At 40.0% G+C, this 20032-nt stretch overlaps 1 protein-coding gene across 3 annotated transcripts; it reads left to right on the top strand.

Moving 5' to 3' along the window:
• Positions 1 to 4373: 4373 nt before the first annotated feature.
• Positions 4374 to 19934, top strand: rad54l (RAD54 like). Of its 3 annotated transcripts, none has more exons than XM_044198571.1 (18): positions 4374 to 4730; positions 4848 to 4931; positions 6360 to 6414; positions 6532 to 6592; positions 6686 to 6821; positions 7296 to 7365; positions 7545 to 7833; positions 10740 to 10864; positions 10955 to 11105; positions 11211 to 11337; positions 12852 to 12926; positions 13321 to 13451; positions 14270 to 14380; positions 16688 to 16811; positions 16901 to 16979; positions 17057 to 17236; positions 17637 to 17800; positions 19636 to 19934. In XM_044198571.1, exons 2-18 carry the CDS (start codon positions 4909 to 4911, stop codon positions 19835 to 19837), a joined length of 2103 nt encoding a protein of 700 aa, XP_044054506.1. In that variant the 5' UTR covers positions 4374 to 4730; positions 4848 to 4908; the 3' UTR covers positions 19838 to 19934. The 3 variants fall into 3 exon arrangements, with proteins under 3 accessions (XP_044054506.1, XP_044054504.1, XP_044054505.1); XM_044198569.1 differs by having other exon boundaries at positions 6304 to 6414; XM_044198570.1 differs by having other exon boundaries at positions 4848 to 4935; positions 6304 to 6414.
• The last annotated feature ends 98 nt before the right edge of the window (positions 19935 to 20032 follow it).

Here is a 20032-nt window from a genome sequence, read left to right as displayed (position 1 = left end):
TTTGACTGAAGGAACTACGCATCCCATAAACCATTGCATATGATACCTTTCCAACAACTTCCAACCTAACGATAGTAGCACACTTCTTCTTGAATTATTTAACCTTTGTCATTATTGTAGTGTTGTAGTGATTCTCTAAAAAAACGCAGCATGTCAGAAAGGGAAATCATGGCTGCTCTGTGGTCAACGGAACGTAAACGAGCGTAGAGTTCAATGGTATCAGTAAAGTGTGTAAAGTAAAAAAATAAATATTACTAACCGTTCGCGGGTGCAGTAAAACATTTCCATGGTAACAGCTAGTTCCACGGAGTCTGGACATGTGAAGGAGCAGGAGTGGGAATCGAGTAGCAGGTAAATACAAACAACTGTATCATAAATGGAATAATCATGAACGTTGGGAGTGAGGACGAAGGATGGGACCATGGAGGTATGGAGTGGCAGAAAGTGGCGTTCAAAAGGAAGAAAAAGAAAAATGGAAATAGTGGTCATTTAAGCAGTTCAAGGGTAGAGTCTGATGAAATGGCAAAAAGAGCTAGGGCATATCTAAGCTCGAGGCCTGAAAACCAAAACAAGGACTGGAAAGTAATAATTGAGTTTGTTGAGCATTTCCATCTCACATCGGTGGCTAAAGCTCTGGAAAAGGATGTAGGCAAAGTGAAGTACTTGAATAATAAGCGTATACTTGTACATGCAGTGAGTCAAGAACAACAGAACACTCTTCTGAAAATGACTACACTGGATGGTAAAAAAGTAAAAACCCATGAACCTGGCTCAGCTGCTAGATACAGGGGGGTCATATCTGGAATACCACTATCTGTCTCAATGGAAGATATCAAAACAGAACTGAAAGGAGGGAAAGTGCTTGATGCTAAACGTATTAATACTAAAAGAAACGGAGAAAGAGCAGAAATGCTGTCAGTAACCATCTTCAGCTGTGCAGTAAGAGAGTTCATTCCTCCGGCATTAAGATGCTTTAAATGTCAAAGAATGGGTCATACTGCCAGCCAGTGCGAAGGAAAAGAAAGATGTGCAAGATTCAATTTGATTCAGTTTTATTTATATAGCGCCAATTCACAACAGAAGTTATCTCGTTGCACTTTTCCTATAGAGCAGGTCTAGACCGTACTCTTTAGAATATTATTTAGAGACCCAACAAATCCCACCATGAGCAAGCTTTTGGCAACAGTGGCAAGAAAAAACTTCCTTTAAGAGGCAGAAACCTTGGACAGAACCAGACTCAATGGTGGACGGCCATCCGCCGCTGCCATGTTAGGTTTTGAGAGAGACAGAGAGAAAGAGAGAGAGAGAGAGAGAGAGAGAGAGGTTTTGGGGAGGGGGAGAGGGAGGCACATGCATTTGTAGTCATGCATTTGGAAAGTGTGGGAAAGATGTGTCAGTTAAATGTTGCAATTGTGAAGGAGACCACAGTGCAGCCTATGGGGGATGCACAGTTCAAAAACATGCAAGAGAAGTCCAAAAATGTAAAATAATAAACAAAGTGTCATATGCAGAGGCTGTTAAGAGGGTCAACAACGAACATGTAGCAGTAGAAAACAGCACTGAAAGTTATAACCCAGGAAACAGTAATGATCCTCCAAGTTCAGAAAACAGACAAACACATCAGACAGGACCACATGAGACCTCCCACAGGTGCAGGGTAAAGGAGGGAACCATGTTGGTAGATAAAGTTAATTTTGTTGCATTTGTATGTAAAGTGGTGTACGTCGGATTAGAACAAAATGACAGGAATGAGAGAATCGAAACAATTGTGGAAGCAGCACATGAGTACCTCGGGATGTCAAGCACAGAGTGTGAAACGATACAAGAACTGATGAACCCGTTCATATATGATGTCTCTAGTGATTAAACTAGTAATGGGGTCTCACATTCATTAAAGACAATTTAGCATGCAGAAGAATAAATCCTTCAGGTGGACATGAATGCACAGATATTGAGGTATACAGAACACAAGGCTCAATCAAAATAATGAATTATTACAGTCCATGTCAAACTTTAACAGCAGCAGTGTTTGAGGAAATACTGGGAGAGGAAAGTCACAGAGAAGTTTGGTGCGGTGATTTCATTGCACACAGTAGTCTATGGGAAAGTGATCATACTGATTATAATAGTACAGTGATTGAAGAAGCGATATATACCAGAAATCTTGTTTGTATAAACAATGGTAAAGGAACTGAGATATAAACAGGAATAAGATGTCATGTATTGAAGTACTGATGTATTTAACACTGGTTTCTGCAAATATGGCTAGTCTATGTGAGTGTTTGCCCCCTTCCTGATTTCTTATTGATGTAATGGGACACACACCTTACAAAAAGTTTAACTTTTGTCTTGTCAGTCCACAGAGAGAAAATACTCTGTGAACAAAAGTTGAACTTTTTGGAAGGTGTGTGTCCCATTACATCTGGCGTAAAAGTAACACCGCATTTCAGAAAAAGAACATCATACCAACAGTAAAATATGGTGGTTATTAGGTTTAGGGGGCAATCACTATTTCACACAGGGCCATGTAGGTTTGGATTTTGTGTTTACTTGTGTTATCTTTGACTAATATTTAAATTTGTTTGCTGATCTGAAACATTTAAGTGTGACAAACATGCAAAAAAATAAGAAATCAGGAAGGGGACAAACACTTTTGCACACCACTGTATATATGCTGGTCACTAAAAAGAAAATAGGTAACGAGCAGGGGTTAACACTATATAGCAAACCCATGGAAAGAGTCAGAGTGTTTAAATATCTTGGTCTATGGATTGATGAAAAATACACATGGAAGACTCATATTGAAAATATTGAGACCAAATGCAGCAGCAAAAACTCACCTAGAAAAACAGGACAGGATACAACACAGAGCACTAAGACTTTAGTTTAGGAGCATTAATGCAGTGCTGGTTGAATCCAGTGAACTGCCTCTGCATCGGAGGAGAATTAAGTTATCTCTAACATACTGGATCAGAATCCAGGGAGGAGGAGGAGGAGGAGGAGGAGGAGACTTAGCATCAACCGTTCTGCAGAACTGTTGGGAAAACACAACATTTCCTGGTAAATGTTTTGGCTGGGACATTAACAAGAAGGTGAAACAGTACAAATTAGATACTAATCAACACAGTCCAGCAGTTATTCATAGCAGCATTGCCCCATGGATATTTCCACAACCCACAGGAAATCTCCAAACACTAGAAAAGAGGAGAGAGTGGGCAGAGAGGAAGGATAACACTGGGTGCATGGTTCAAGAGTATTTGAAGAAAAGTTACTATAATTAACTTAATATTTTTACAGATGGATCAAAACATTCAAATAACGAACCTGTAGGGCTGAGTATACACATCCCAGAATTTGACAAAGGAAGTGTTAGAGAATCTCAAACAGGTTCTCAGGACACACAGCAGGCGTCTTCAGTGGGTAGAGGAGGTTAAACCGATTAAAGTGGTGGTATGTTCAGATTCTGCTGCTGCAATACAAAGTATACCGTCAGGAGAAACGGCCCGAGAGGATCTGTTAATCGAGGTTTATATGAGCCTACTGAATCTGCAGCAACCAGGAATCGATGTTCATTTCTGCTGGAGACCAGCTCATGTTGGAATAGAGGGAAATGAGACTGCTGATAAACTTGCTAAAAATGCACTAAACAAAGATGATAATGACATTTTAGAAATTAGTTTTGGGAGATCAGAAGCAAAATCACTAACTCATCAGGGAATAATGACATCATGGCAGGAAATCTGGAAAAACAACATCAAGGGTGGAGAATATTATAAAATCCAAAAATCTCAGTCAGAAATAATCAGGTAAATGTAGGAAAGAAGATGTTATCTGTTCTAGGCTGAGACTAGGACACACAGGACTCAGTGCTACCTTGTATACCATGAAACAGTCGGTGTCAGATAAATGTGAGACTTGTAACTGGAAGGAATGTGCTGAACACTGCTGATGGGATGTAGGAGGTTCAGTGTAGAGAGAGACTGAAGGGCAGGGAGGCAGGGAGCGGAGCATCAGAGGTCTGTTAGAGAAACACTTACAGGCTCAAAGGGAAGAAGAAGAAGCTTGTTCCACCAATCAGAGACGTCGCTGTAACACTTTAGGATTGTGGGTGGTGTAGTACTTCTCAATGGGATCGCGAATAAAACGTGATTTTCTTCAAACAAAGTCCATTTCATACAGACCTGTGGCTTCTACGGGAGCATATATCATCGTTTCGCAATCTCATAGCTCGTGGTAAGTCTACCTTGGATGGTTAAGACATTATGGCTATTAATCAAGAATAATCAAGAATACGAATGGGATTTTCACTTCCGGAACCTCACTGCTGAGCTTTACCTTTCAGGCTTGCCGTAGTGTTGTGCAACATTTAGCGCGAACTTTAATAATAACCGGAATTAACCTAAACCGAGGGAGACTGCAATTGCTTGTCAATCTAATGCTATTTTAATTCTTCCATGGGACTAACATCACCTTAGTTGACTATACTAACTCTTGCTCGCAATACTTATGTGTTAAGTCAGTGGCCTACAGTTAGTATAAAAATAAAGTAGCCTAACGTTAACAGCAAAACAGCAGCACAAACATGAGCGCCTTTGCTGTGGAAAAGAAGCAGGCAGAGCCGCTAGCTGTTTCTGGGTAACAGGTTCAGTTAGCTTTCCACGCTAACGTTAGAAACACGGGGCGGTGAGGAGTCTCAACAGAACAGCCACGTCGAGGAAATAAGGAAAATGGTAAGCAAGCTGAATTATTATTGTTTATTACCATGGTGCTACAGACTACATTCGGATGTTGTCTGCCAGTTTAAACTATCTAATGCTAATCCTCTTCGTATGAAATCATAATCCCAGAGAAGGAGTCTTGCTCCCAGTCAGGTTGCTAAACGGAAGCAAGCAGGAGATTCCTGTGAAGATGATGACTGGACATGTAGAACTGTAAGTAAGTGAGCAAGACTATTAAACTTTCAAAGCTACGGAGCCACCTAAAGGTCACACGGCGAGAATTGTTGTTTGGGTCACCTCGCAATACTTTTCCTCCATTCCCTCTGAGCCGTATGTCTATTTGGAATGGAAGGAAGTGTGGAGATCCTCAAGTTAATGCATTTAGCATCGTTTATGGACACCTCACCTTATGATGTCCATCATGTCCATCATAAGGGACATCAATTATTGCTCCACACATAGCAACAGGCCTTCTACCAAAACCTGTTTCAGCATTAAAGGTCACTTTAATTTGTTTTGTGCAAAGAACAGAGGAGCCTGTGTAAAAACGCAAACAGCTTCCTGCGTTCCTGATGCATGTCTGCTGTCTGCTCTCTGTGACAGAACCACAGACTCTGTCTGCAGCATTTCAGTCGCCTTCTTGTTTGTTGCTTTCTTTGACTCATACAAAGACAGCACATTAGCTTTATGAGGTAGACTCAACTGCACATCTGTAATGCCACCTCTGGAGTGCAGCGCAGCACAGAGGACAGTAACTGTTGCTGAATGAATCCGACAGCATCCTGCAGATCACCGTACTGCTTTCTCTGGAGAGACCTCTTCATCTAAGAATTTCTTTAATTTCACTTTCACTAATTACATAACCATGCCTGCCTATTGAGCAGTAGTACTGTATCAGCAGACTCAATGCCCACTTCAAAGTAAAATTCAATGAACTGATATACTGTTGCATTGTGCTAGGAGCAGCATATGACAACAGACATATGGCTCTGAAGGAGTGGAAGAAGAAAAGTATTGCGAGGTAACACAAAACATATTGCGAGGGAATGCAAAGTAGTCCTCAAAAGCATTCTGGCCGTGACCTTTAGGGGGCTCCGTACGAAGCTGTTAAACTCAGAGCTGACTGCAAAACAACTCTATTGTTTTTTCCTCTGTATGGAGATGTAGAGACACGGACGCCAACCCGTCAGTAAATTTGGCAGTTAGAGGTTTTCTTGCTTATTGGCATATGCAGACCTTGTCTTTGGACCACTCTCTGGTTCAGCATCATCTGAGTCACTTAGCAGTGTTTATTTCTAGAAAAGAGTAACTTTTAGAAGTGGTACATTTATAATGCCAGATTCTACAATTTCATGAAAACTTTTACATAATAGTCTAACTTGTATGATATGTCATTTATGGAACAAGGCACAAACAGAAAGATGTTTTGCTGGAGAAAGGTACTATATTCTTCATAATATCATAATTCATAATATCTTTCCCCATGCCACTTGTTTGGAAAATAGGAAAAACGGTACAGCTATGTATCAGTGTTGGAGAGCATTGGTGTTGTTGGAATTGGAAAGTGTGTAATGCTTTTTCTCAGGAGAAAAGAAGAAAAAGTGATAATGAGATGAGAGAAAACCACATTTCTCCCTTCAGAAAGCCTCTGACACAGCTGAACAACTGGCCTGCGTGTATGGACGGTGCCAAACATGTAAGCGTTGTTGAGTACTATAGAATTTAATCTTTGCATAAATCTTGTATGTGAATACAGTTATTGTTGTAATTTGATGCCATGACTAGGCTAATTTATTTAAAATTCTTTCTACAGGAGGCATTTATTCGAAGTATTCTCTCTAAGCCATTTAAAATTCCTATTCCGAATTACACAGGTAACATTTTTCTTGTGAGCATGGCTTCTCTTTGATGTCTAGTAAAATAGATAAAGAATTACTTCCACTGTTCTGTTGATGAATTACCCACAGGCTCTCTGGGAATCAGGGCACTTGGTCTAAAGCGTGCAGGAGTAAGGAGAGCACTTCATGATCCCTTCGCAGAAGATGCTTTGGTACTTTATGAGCCCCCAACTCTGAACGCTCATGACCTGATCAAAGCTGACAAGTAGGTTCAAAACACATGGGACCCTTCCTCCATTAAATCATTTTTACTTCATCTCCAGAGAAGAGGCTTGATTGTTAGTTAAAACTGCACGAGCCAAGTTTGTACATTAGGCACTCCAAATAGGAGCAGGTAAATGATTGAAAACTAGTACTTAAGCGGAAAGTCTAGCTCTCTGTAGCCACAGCACTCACTATCGTCAGGTCGGGAGACAGTTTGTATTTTGAGTCCTGACTTCCTGTGTGGAGATTTCCAGCATGTGAGTATACAGAAACTGCAGTATAATTTGAAAAAGTTGTGTAAATGAATGGTACATTCCCTTTAAATGATTAATGCTGATCATGGATGGGACATAAACCGTGCCTTGTGTAGCCTTAAGAAAATACTTCATAGCCTTTACTGGCATTGCTATAACAGTGCTTGGAGTTTTTGTAATAAAAAGAAATGTTTGACAAGACTGTTCTTTGTCCTGTCCAGAGAAAAACTACCAGTCCATGTTGTTGTGGATCCAGTTTTAGGAAAAGTGCTCAGACCCCATCAGAGAGAGGTAAACAAGTTTGTTTTTTTTTTTCAACAATTTTAATGAAGCGTTCTTCCAATATTTCTCTTTAGAAACTTGGATTGAGAAGTTTGTAGAACAAACTAGCTTTTTCTGGAGCTTTCAGTCACTTCTCAGTCTTCATCTGTCTTTTTTAAATAAAAAATGTATGTCGTTAATTTCTTGAGGGGGTGAAGTTCCTGTGGGAGTGCGTGACGGGCAGACGCATCTCAGGATCGTACGGCTGCATCATGGCTGATGAGATGGGCCTGGGGAAGACTTTGCAGTGTATCACCCTCATGTGGACACTGCTACGCCAAAGCCCTGACGCTAAGCCAGAGATAGACAAGGCCATTGTGGTTTCACCTTCAAGTCTGGTTCGCAACTGGTACAATGAAGTAGAAAAGTGGCTGGGAGGACGCGTCACACCAGTGGCCATCGACGGGGGTTCAAAGGATGGGATCGATAGACAACTAGGTAGTTTACCTCTCCCTTCTGTCTCATTCTGAATATCCACAGCAGATTTCATGGAAATCTGGACATTTTATACCTTGTCATGGACCAAAGTGTCGGTCAAGAGGAAACGTTAAGCTCATTGTTGCACTAGAGTAAATGTTAGGCGGTCAGCTTAAAGTGGGAGGACTGCACACTCTTTTCATAGACTTCTGCTTTATTCAGACAGCATTTTGTTGAATCAAAGCCCAATGTTTCAGCTTACACCTTTACCGGGGGCCAGAAAGAGAGCAGGACGAAAGAGAACATACAGTTGAACAATGCAAATTCCACACTGAGATTTAAAATAATAGTAATGGTAGTGGTAATAATATTAATATTAATAAAATAGTAATAATAATAGTGATAATAATAGTAATACGTAGAGCCCGACCAATATGGGGTTACCGATATGGCGGCCGATAGAGTGAATTTTTGAGCTGGAATGAAAATAGACCTTTTCTGTGTGGATTGTGCACCGATATGACTATGCAAAGGAACTCAGAAGGCTGCTTTCTAAAACAAATAACTTTATTAAAGAATATTTAAGTTAAATATAACATTAAATAATTTAACATATACATTGTCAATAAATTCTAGAAATGAACACTGAGAAAATAAAGAATAAATAAAAATGAAATAAATAGCTAAATAAACATCAGTACTGTATGTTCAGTATCAGTCAATTGCTGAAGTAGCAGAAAATGCCATGGAAATACTCAAATAAAGTACAAGTACCTCTAAATTGTACTAAAGTACAGTACTAAATGTACTTAGTTACATTCCACCACTGCTCTCTCTAAACCACATATTCTCTACTCTGTCAAGCTACGAGATTGATGCTACAGCTTTGTTCCGATTTGGAACCATTCTTTCAATGGATTGAACTCAGATATGCTTTGTTCATGCTTATCAAAACATGTCATCTGTAGCAATATTTCGCTGTTAACGTAACGGTCACAAACATTAACTCTTAACGCCGTTTGTCTCTTGCTGCCGAGTCAAGAGACAAACGGCGCCTCTGCTTTAAAGTTCAGGGGAAACGTTGAACGCATCTGGTGAAAAAACAGGCTTCTGTGACTCCAATATGGGGACAGTGCATCTCACCAACTAGGTAACAACGTAGCGTGAAGGCGACACTCAACAGACTCAAACCACCAGCGCACCGTCGTCTGCTGAGCTGCAGAAGGATGAAGAGATGCTCTGGTGCAAACTATAGCTGGCTAGCTGCCTCGCTAACACAGCAAACAGTTGTGATAAGCATGAGTGATGTGACGGTTGTCAGGGACAGGCTTATATTGGAGTTATATTAAAAAGGGAACACGATGGCTCATTCCTTATTAACTTTCCAGCAATGTATTCCACAAACTAGTGGACTCCACTACGTCTGCTCAGCTGTGCACACAGCTCTCTGCTACATGTGCCGCGCGTTGCTGAGAGTATTGTAGCGATAGTGACGACCCACATTTCCCAGCATGCACTGCTTGGTGCTGAAGGCAGTTTAAGTTAGCTGCCTGATGTTCCAAAATCTAAATGTTACTTTTAGTGTTTGTAATGTGTCCGTTTAGAACATGGTGGTTTATGTTGGTAGTTTTATGCTGGTTTATAGTTTCACCCATTAGTGGGATGTTACATTTCCTGTCTCCAGCTGTATTTTACTGGCATGTAGTGATGGGAATTACGGCTCTTTGAAGGGAGTCAGATCTTATGGTTCCATTCTTTTCTGAGAGCCGGCTCTTTGTTTAGTACCACTTCTACTGGTCGCTGCCTAAGTTACATTCTTACTTGTTACAAGAAATAAATATGCAAGATTCTTCATCTGCAGTACATAGAAATATTCGGTCATATTGACAGTTAAAAAGTGGGATATGTCAAGAATAAATATCCTAGTTATATAACAAAAATAACACCCTACTAATGAAATAGTATGGTTAATAAATAATTACACAACTCTACACAGACACATACAGTATATTTCAATTTCATTTGTATGATATAGGCCTAATATGAAACACAGAATATTTGCGCTCTGTTCAAAAGTGTCATTCATTTCTTTTTTCACGGGGAGTCGGCTCTCAGATGGGAACCGGCTCCCATCTTTCACTTAAAGGAGCCCTCTCATTCACGACCGGCACATCACCACTGGCATGACGTGAGTTCTTGAGAGCTGTTTCTCCCATGTTACACTGTTTGCCACTGTAGTGACAGCGCACTCTGCTGGATTTATCTCCCGATACCCTAACTCAGAGTATCTGCTGATTCTGAGTACAGGTTGAGTACCAGTGCTCTCCTTTTCCCAAATCTGTATACCACACTGCGTGAACTCATTAGAATCATTTTTATGTGACATAACATGAGGCCGCAGGACAGTTTCATAAGGCCCCCCATATGTTTGGAATTTACCAGTACATCCTGCCTGCAGATATATTTCTTATTCTTTTCTCAGTTCCATGTTTTCCTCTGTCTGTTTGTTTTATAATAATCAAAGGTTTTTCAGTAAGGCTGCAAAATATGAGCATCAAATCTTTCCCATTTAACCAATTGGGGGCCCGCTGGTGGCCTTGGGGTTAAGGCACCGACCGTGAACCTCAACCTTTGTTGCATGCCATTCCCTGGCTCTCTCCCCCTGTTTACTGTTATTTCTCTGCTGTGTCTTTCTAAATGAATGATGATGTTGCTCTGTGTCTGCTGGATGTGTAAACAGGCATCTGTTTAACATGTTCACTCAATTTACTCGCCCAAACAAAGTGCATGGTACTTGGACAATATCTGGTTTTAATAGTGTTGATATGTTTTCAGATCAGTTTCCCTCAAGGTAAAGATGTATCTTTTGAAAATATTAGTTTATTAATTGTCTGCTTAGTAATTGGTTTGTTTTCTGTCATTTCCAGTGAACTTCATCTCTCAGCATGGTTTGAGAGTACCGACCCCAATCCTGATCATTTCATATGAGACATTCCGACTGCACGCTGAGGTTCTGCACAAGGGCAAGGTTGGACTTGTTATCTGTGACGAGGTATTACATCTCATCCGTTACACTTCAGAGCTGTCAAGGACTGTTGAGGCGATGATGTAATATTAATAGCTGTGCGTGCTGTTGCTGTAGGGCCATCGACTGAAGAACTCTGATAACCAGACATACCAGGCCCTAAATGCCATGAGTGCCCAGAGGAGAGTGCTGATTTCAGGCACTCCTATCCAGAACGACCTGCTGGAGTACTTCAGCTTGGTCCACTTTGTTAATGCTGGGATCCTTGGTAAGCGTCTCCACATAAACAAAACAGCTAAAACACTTTTGAGCTCTTTCTGCTGTTTGTCCTCTTTTGATCCCCTTTATTTGTGTTTTTTCACCTTGATGGCAGGTACAGCCCAGGAGTTTAAAAAGCGATTTGAGCTTCCCATCCTCAAGGGTCGAGATGCAGATGCCAGTAATAAAGACAGACAGACTGGAGAGGAGAAACTCAAGGAGCTCATCAGCATCGTCAACAGGTGAGCTTAAAGCACACATGCTTGTTCTTTCATGTTCTGCATTTTTAAAAATCTGTCTAGACTTTTCTTTTTTTCCTGTTATTTGTTATTTTTCACATTTTATTTTAATATATTTTTCATATTTTTTATTCTATTCATAGATTTATTTGTTGCTTATTTTTTAATATTGTTTTTCTTTTGACATGTGATGTTGCTTTTCTAAATTCCTAAGACTATGCACTGCCACACCTTTTCCTTTAGATGCATTCTCTGTGCTTTATTTGACAGTGTTTGATTTGTTTGTTGCACCTGACACTACTTAGTCACTGAGGCTGCACAATGAGGAAGGAATTAGCCCAAGTGCTGCGCTTGTACTCTTCTGCATGACAAATGAATAAATATACAGCAAACATGTACTTCAAACAAATAATCACTTTTGACATTCAAGATTCCACACTGCTGCTTTAAGTTGTTGTCTAAAATCTGTGTTTAAATATCACATCATTTTATTTATTAACTAAACTAAATTGTGGCTGACAGCAGTTTTTGAAACATCAGCCTTTTGTAATATTGTTCTCAGTGGTTCTGCCTTGTTTTATGCTCATCTGCTAAAAATCTGAGTAAGATAAAAGAAGAAAAAAATTGTTTTTTTTTAAATTGCAAAAATCTAAAATAACACTGTCAGGTATGTTATAATAAAGTTATGTTCTCATCACTTTTTTCTTTTTGATAACAGGCCATTAATCAAGGCTGACAAATCATCATCTGATTTAGATTTTAGTTAGTTTAGACTAAGGTTTGGCGATATGACTACATATAATGTGAGATGGTATAAATTTGTCAACCATCAGAGATTTTGTTGCACAGACTGGTACAGATTATTGGTTGATACATACAAACATTTGTTAAATGGTAGAAAAGGTTTCAGTCGTAGTCATCTGGACACTGTTTTCAGAATCAAGACGTTTCGGCTCCCATCCGAAGGAGGGAATCTGCCTGAGTATCATATATCTGAGTATGATACTCAGGCAGATTCCCTCCTGAGGGCAGGGCTTATGTAACTCAGAGTAGCTTAAATTTCCAGTTCCCGTCCAATTTTTTCACAATTGAGAATGACTTCCGGATGGGAGCCGAAACGTCTTGATTCTGAAAACAGTGTCCAGATGACTACGACTGAAACCTTTTCTACGATAGAACACTCCTGGACGAATGAGGGACTACACCGTCTTATTTGTTAAATGTTTTATCTCCTCCTCTCATTTTTTAAATTTTTGGTTTCTGCCTTCCTCTTAAACATTTTTTGTAAACTCTTCCTATAAGTCAAAGCTATGTAAATAACATTTGTCAAAGGAAATTATTATATATTTATATATAATAAATGCTAATACAGAAAACAAAGTTTGTGCACTATGCATTCTCCAAACAAATCGCATATTTTGTTAACATACTTTGTCTGGGCGTGAAAATGATTTAATTGTATTTAACTTTTAGGTTTAGCATCCCTCTGTAATACTGACCATGTTCTGCCTCAACAGGTGCTTGATAAGGAGAACATCTGATATCTTGTCTAAATATCTTCCTGTGAAAATTGAGCAGGTTGTGTGTTGCAGGTATGTTGATTCACTTGGTTTCTGGTGAGAGGTTTTGATGCAAAAGCAGAACTGGGATATTGAAGAGATATTTGTCTCTGTAAAATTGTTGATTGTTGGCATGAAAATAGATTTTAGGGCTACCACAAACATTCTTCATATATATACCAGAGTTTCAGTACCAACATAAAAAGTCTAGTTTGTTCAATCCCTTACTTTGAGTAGAAACAAGTTTTTCAACTAAAAGACTTGTTTACTAAATTAAGCCAAAATTCCCAAATGCATTAGTTTATAATGCTGTCTTAAGACAAACATGCAAACAAGACCTTAATTTACATTGAACCATATCTGAAGAAAGATATTTCATTTAAACAGAAGAAACATAACGACTGTGGCTGTGACTGTTTCCCTGCAGGCTGACTCCTCTGCAGACAGAGCTCTATAAGCGCTTCCTGAGGCAGGCCAAACCCATTGAGACATTACAAGAGGGCAAAATAAGTGTCTCCTCCCTGTCTTCCATCACATCACTCAAAAAACTGTGCAATCGTAAGAGCTTAAAGGGATAGTTTGGGTTTTTTGAAGTGGGGCTGGATGAGGTACTTTTCCATAGTCAGTACAGCAGTCGGCACGCCCCCAGTTTGGAGGAGAGAGAAGAGTTGTACCGGCATGGACGCTAAGCAACGTACTGCTGTGGACAGGGTCAGCAGCAAAACGTATTTTAGCCACCTAAAAGAAGGCCCACCGAAAAAAATTCACCATCAGTTCAATTGTACGCTATATTCCAAATATTTTCAGTGCTTTACCTTCCCGTCCAACAGCCATTTCCTTTGGACTACATTCTCTCAGCCATAGTATTCCTACACATATGCACAACTGTATAACACTGCCGAGGATCAGCTGTTTGACTTTCAGCGTGTTATGGAAGGGTTAGGGTTAGAGGCCTTTTAGGTGGCTATCTACTGTAGGTAATTCACTGACTATGGATAAGTACCTCATACAGCCCCACTTCAAAAAACCCAAACTATCCCTTTAAACCAAATATACACTGTAAAATATTGCATCTGTGAACATTATAGTGATCAACAGAAAGATTGTCCTCTCACTTATTGAAGCAGTTGTAAAGTTTACTCAAATACAGGCTCAAATGTAAAATTAAGGACAGTCTTTCCGATATTAGAAAGACAAATGAATCTGATTGACAAGAGCTGTGACACTGTTTACAAAAAAAAAGTTCAGAAACTTTTGAAATAAAATTTTGAAGTTGTCTAACTAGTTTTATGGCATTAGCCATTTAAAGTATCCATATGCTTATTTTGAATCATCTGCTGCTTGGTAGAAATGCTAGTCACTGTTCTGTGTCACAGACCCAGCTCTCATCTATGAGAAGTGTGTGGAGGGTGAGGAGGGCTTTGAGGGGGCGCTGGACCTCTTTCCATCTGGCTACTGCACTAAAGCTGTGGAGGCTCAGCTCTCTGGTAAGAACATGTACGATACAGCTCAGTACAGCTCTGATGGTGTTAACAAAGTAATCCAGATATACAGCATGATGGCTCCTGCTGACTCACTTTCTACAACAACAAAGCTTGAATTGACTCGGTCTAACGGGGGGAGATGTGTGGCCACCTCATTGATGACTTGGAAAATTGTTAGTGCTTGTATCATCATCATCATCATCATCATTAAATAGAGGTGATCGGTTAATGTATAGTCAGTTGGAGAGCTTTCACACTATTTTCTTGATGGGTGGTTCTATCTCTGGGTGGGACATTACACGTGGACAGGTCTGTTTGACTCATTCACAACCTGTCAAAGGTTCAAATAAACAACAAAACATTAAGGACCTAGCAATATTTGTTTAGCCCATTATTATTACCAACCATTACCCAAGGCATGCTGTAGTGTTTGTTTTTTCTACCTTCCAGGCAGCCATCAGTCTCCACTCATTGACTGTTTTTACATTTCTGTTTGTGTACAGATTAAACAAGATACAGATAGGTGTATTTTTTTTACTTTGGACAGAGCCAGGCTAGCTGTTTCCCCATGCTACCAGCCTGTATGCTAAGCTAGGCTAACCATGTCCTGACTCCATCTCCGTACTTAAAGTCCAACAGAAATTAAATTGCATGTTATTTTCTGCTACAGCATGCATGTCTGGTAAGTTGTAAATGGACTGCATTTATATAGCGCCTTTCTAGTCTTCAGTACTTTACACTACATGTCAGCATTCACCCATTCACACACACATTCATACACGATGGCAGAGGCTGCCATGCAAGGTGCCAACTGCTCATTGGAACGGATAGCTAATGCTCACTCACACATACACACCGCTGGCACAACCTTCAGGAGCAGTTTGGGCTTCAGTATCTTGCCCAAGGACACTTCGACATGCAGGCCGGGGGGAGCTGCGGAACAAACCGGAGATCTCCCGATTGGTAGCCGCCCCTGTCTGCTCTGTCTGTCTGCACTGTAAATCACGTGCCCTGTGTAAAAAAAAAAATAAATCAGAAACCAAAAGAGAGAAATTTATATTTTATATTTTTTGGTTTCATGATCGCACCCCCTATGTTTGTATAAATCCATCTGAATACCATTAGTTCTCCATCTATGTAGTTGTTTCCAGCCAATCAAATGGCTTCATTTTAACCATATTTGCATAAAGCAGTAATGTCAGCGATCTCTCATAGGCAGACGTTCACACTGACTAACAGCCAGTCAGCAGTGCAAGTTTGTTTACTTTCTCTCGTTCTCCTGCCAGTACCAGAGCTTAGCCAGACAGCTGCTGTCAGTCAAACACAGACACGCCCCTTCAGCTGCTGTCAATCAAACACACGTTGACATTATTTTTGACGGCAAAAGGGGATGACTAAATGTGATTTCAGTTTGACTTTAACACACAGACATGAGATATCAATAGTCGTACTCTCAGAAAGAAAGCTTTGCTGTAGTATTGTCTGTGAGATGACACTAGTGTCCAGTGATGAAAATCCCTGGCCCACCGTTTCCCAGAGTCATTCCGTCATTTCTTGATGAGATTTAAAATTAATAAATGTGCCCACCAAAATACAAAAAATAAATCAACAAATTAAACGTTTGAAGAATGTGTCTGAATATGCTTAAAATTAAGATGGTTAAAGTGGCTATAATCAATATTCTTATAGTGACAATGGATCACATGACTATTTGTATGTCAAAGGTGTCGCTCATAGTGACAAATCCAGGATTATCACCAACTCTGCAGTTCCCCTCAGGTCTATGGAGCTTTTTAGTGTCTTTCAGCTCTCAAACTTGACAGCTTTGGTTCAGTCTCAGCACTATCATCAGTCTCGTTTCCAGCAACAGCCGCAGGCAGCTGTTTTCTGTGAAAAAGCTCTGACAAACCCACTGTGCCCATCACCAATCAGCTGTTAGCGACTCGCTGATGAGCATAGTGGAGCATTCAGCAGGTAAAGAGCCAGATATTTTTCTCATGAGTTGGTGGAGACCAAAGCAGAGCGTAAAGGAGAGTGAATATTGGACTTAAAATCATCAGGTGGACCCAAACACGACTCCAAATGAATGCTCATGTTTCTCTGTGCCTGCTGGATATGTAAATGAGCAAGTGTTTGCAAGTTCGCCATAACAACTTATAAGTTGTTCACAGCTTGTTTCCGCTGCCCTAAAGCGGACAAAAAAGTCAGTAATTGCAGGTTTAATAATTGTGGTGCATAACTCTAACATGAACTGAATAAAGTGTTTTAATTTTTCGATTCATGGGTAAGAAGTCGTTTCCTTTGTTCCAGGGAAAATGCTGGTTCTTGACTACATCCTGGCAATGACAAGGACTACAACTAGTGATAAGGTGGTGCTCGTCTCCAACTACACTCAAACGCTGGACCTCTTTGAAAAGCTGTGCAGATCTAGAAGGTACTTTTTGGGAAACCAGCATTTATTTGTCTGTATTATATGATTTGTCAGTTAAAGTGAGCAACAACCCTCCTTTTGGTCTTTTACAGATACCTCTATGTTCGACTGGATGGCACAATGTCCATCAAGAAACGGGCTAAGATTGTGGAAAGATTCAACAATCTATCTGTGAGTTGGAAACTGTTAAACGACACTATGAGCTTTGAAAAGCAGTTGAACAGCATCTGAATTCATCTGTTTCTCAGAACCCAGAGTTCATCTTCATGCTGAGCAGCAAGGCTGGTGGATGTGGCCTGAATCTGATTGGTGCTAATCGCTTGGTTATGTTTGATCCTGATTGGAACCCAGCCAATGACGAGCAGGCGATGGCACGCGTGTGGAGAGACGGCCAGAAGAAGACCTGCTACATCTACAGACTGCTCTCTGTCAGTTCAACACAGCTCATAAGATGCAGACATAACATAAAACAGATCACCACTTGTTAATGTCTTATTTTACGTTTTAAGTAATACGCAGTAATATTTTCATATAGATAAATTGCACTTTTCCTACTTCCTACTGATATAATTATTCAACAAAGTTCGGGACTACATGAGAGTCAGTGTCAGGGTCCCGGGCCTTGTTGATGAGACCAGCTGCAGACGGAAAGAAACTGTTTTTGTGGCGTGAGGTTTTGGTGCTGATGGACCACAGGGGAGCGTCTGACGCAGTTTGTGCCCAGGGTGGGAGGGGTCAGCCCCAATCTGCAGGGTGCTGTTGAAAGCTGCAGACAGCTGGTCTGCAGAGTTTCCACATTTGACTGAGTGTGTGTTTGTGTGCTGTCAGACGGGGACGATCGAGGAGAAGATCCTGCAGAGGCAGGCCCATAAGAAAGCCCTGAGCAGCTGTGTAGTGGATGAGGAGCAGGATGTGGAGCGTCACTTCTCTTTGGGCGAACTCCGAGAACTCTTCACTCTCAACGAGGAGACCACCAGCGACACACATGACAAGTAAAAAACTAATTACTCTCACTAGTTGTTTATGCTGCTCACTGCTGAGAATTGAATTGACTTTATAATGATGGTTAGACAATTTCAAATAACCTCTCAGATATATTAAAATTGATCCAGAGACCCGAAAAGTCCTGCTATGATTTTTTTTTTCCTCTTCACACAAAGATCCACATCTTGTGTGCAGTTCTATGTTTAATATTTAAAGGCTCAGTCTGTAAGATTTAGGGGGCTCAGAATATGCAGAATATGGTGATAATGTATAAGTATGCATATAAGTTTTATTAGTGTATGAATCTGGAAATAAGAATAATTGTGTTTTCATTACCTTAGAATAAGCCGTTTTTATCTACAAAGGTAGCGGGTCCCCTTCCACCGAGTCTGCCATTTTGCACCTCCATGTTTCTACAGTAGCCCAGAGCAGCCAAACAATCACTGGCTCTAGATAGGGCCGTTTGCTTTTTTCCACCATAGTTTCCCCTACACGCTTGGAAGGGGAGGGTGAGGCGAGCGGTATTCAAATGGTTGCAAACTGCAATTTCACTGCTAGATGCCACTAAATCCTAGTTTTCCTGAGTGATATATATTTCCAGGAAGTAATTATTTTAAAATCAGGCATTCAGTGCTAATGCACAGTGTCATATTAGCAGAATAAACTCTTAAATATCTCTGATACAGTACAGACTTTTTGTCTCTTTTTTTGTTTGTTAAATCTTTAAATTAAATTTGGCGGGGTTGCACAACCATTGTGCATGGCTGTGGCTATTTATAGCACCCATACAATTAATTCATCACATGTATCTGTAAAACATCATCAGCAGTGATATCAAGTCAAGTTCAAGTTTCATGTTTATCACATACACAGTCATATACAGTACAATGCATAGTGAAATCCATTCTCTGCATTTAAGCCATCCTAAGTATTTGGAGCAGTAGGCAGCCACTGTGCAGCGCCCGGGGACCAACTCCAGGAGAATTAACCTAACATACTGTACATGTTTTTGATATCTCAATCATCATTTATTAAATGTCAGAAGGGATGATCAATGATTAATGTATAGCTCTTGTATTGAAACAGTTTCTCTTAAGTACAAACGAAATTCACTATTTGTCCAGAGTTATGTACAGTGGTGTGAAAAAGAGTTTGCCCCCTTCCTGATTTCTTATTTTTTTGCATGTTTGTCACACTTAATGTTTCAGATCATCAAACAAATTTAAATATTAGTCAAAGATAACACAAGTAAACACAAAATGCAGTTTTTAAATGAAGGTTGTTATTATTAAGGGAAAACAAAATCCAAACCTACATGGCCCTGTGTGAAATAGTGACTAATATTTAAATTTGTTTGATGATCTGAAACATTTAAGTGTGACAAACATGCAAAAAAATAAGAAATCAGGAAGGGGGCAAACACTTTTTCACACCACTGTACAGGTAGTCTGCCTTTCTCCACAGGGGGATAAACTCATTTGACTTGAATTATAATACCTTCATCTGAATGAATTCAGAGTTGGAGTAAATAAAAAACCAAAATTAATTAAATTTTTATATATATATATATATATATATATATATATATATATATATCTATATATATATATTAAGAAAACATCTTAATGCAAAATTGCTTTAGAAAAAAATGTATGCCGGTGTGAAGTCTGCATTAGGTGCGTGCATTCTCTCCAAACATTATTTTAAATATGCATGATTTTTGTGCGTAACCATCGTTTATACATCCGGCCCCCAGTGGTTTTCATGTTGTCATATATAATAATGTGTGATCATAATATATGTAATGTAATGAATCAACATCTCTTCCTCCTTGTGGTGTTAGGTTTCGCTGTCGCCGCTGTGTGAATGGCCGGGAGGCTCGGCCTCCTGCAGATGAGTCTGACTGTACCAGTGACCTTTCCCAGTGGAACCACTGCTTTGACAAGAAGGGCCTGAGGGACCAAGTGTTGAAAGCCTCCTGGGACGCTGCTGTCTCCTTCGTCTTCCACCAGCGCTCTCACGAGGACCAGAAGGGTGTAGTATAGCAGGAGGAACACAAAAGACTTTCAATCACACATGTACTGTATATACTGATATTTATTTGTTGAGTTTTTCAAATAAAGGAGAATGATTGATAATCCATCCATCATGATTGCAGTAACTTCTTCACATAAATAAAAAAATAACTGCAAAACATTTAACACTGGTAATGGATTTGTCAGTTGTGACGAGTCATCTTA

This window comes from Siniperca chuatsi, linkage group LG6 (genome assembly GCF_020085105.1).
Source record: "Siniperca chuatsi isolate FFG_IHB_CAS linkage group LG6, ASM2008510v1, whole genome shotgun sequence".
NCBI lineage: Eukaryota > Metazoa > Chordata > Actinopteri > Centrarchiformes > Sinipercidae > Siniperca > Siniperca chuatsi.
The sequence above is the reverse complement of the archived record's forward strand: the minus strand, read 5'-3'. Positions and strand labels throughout refer to the sequence as shown.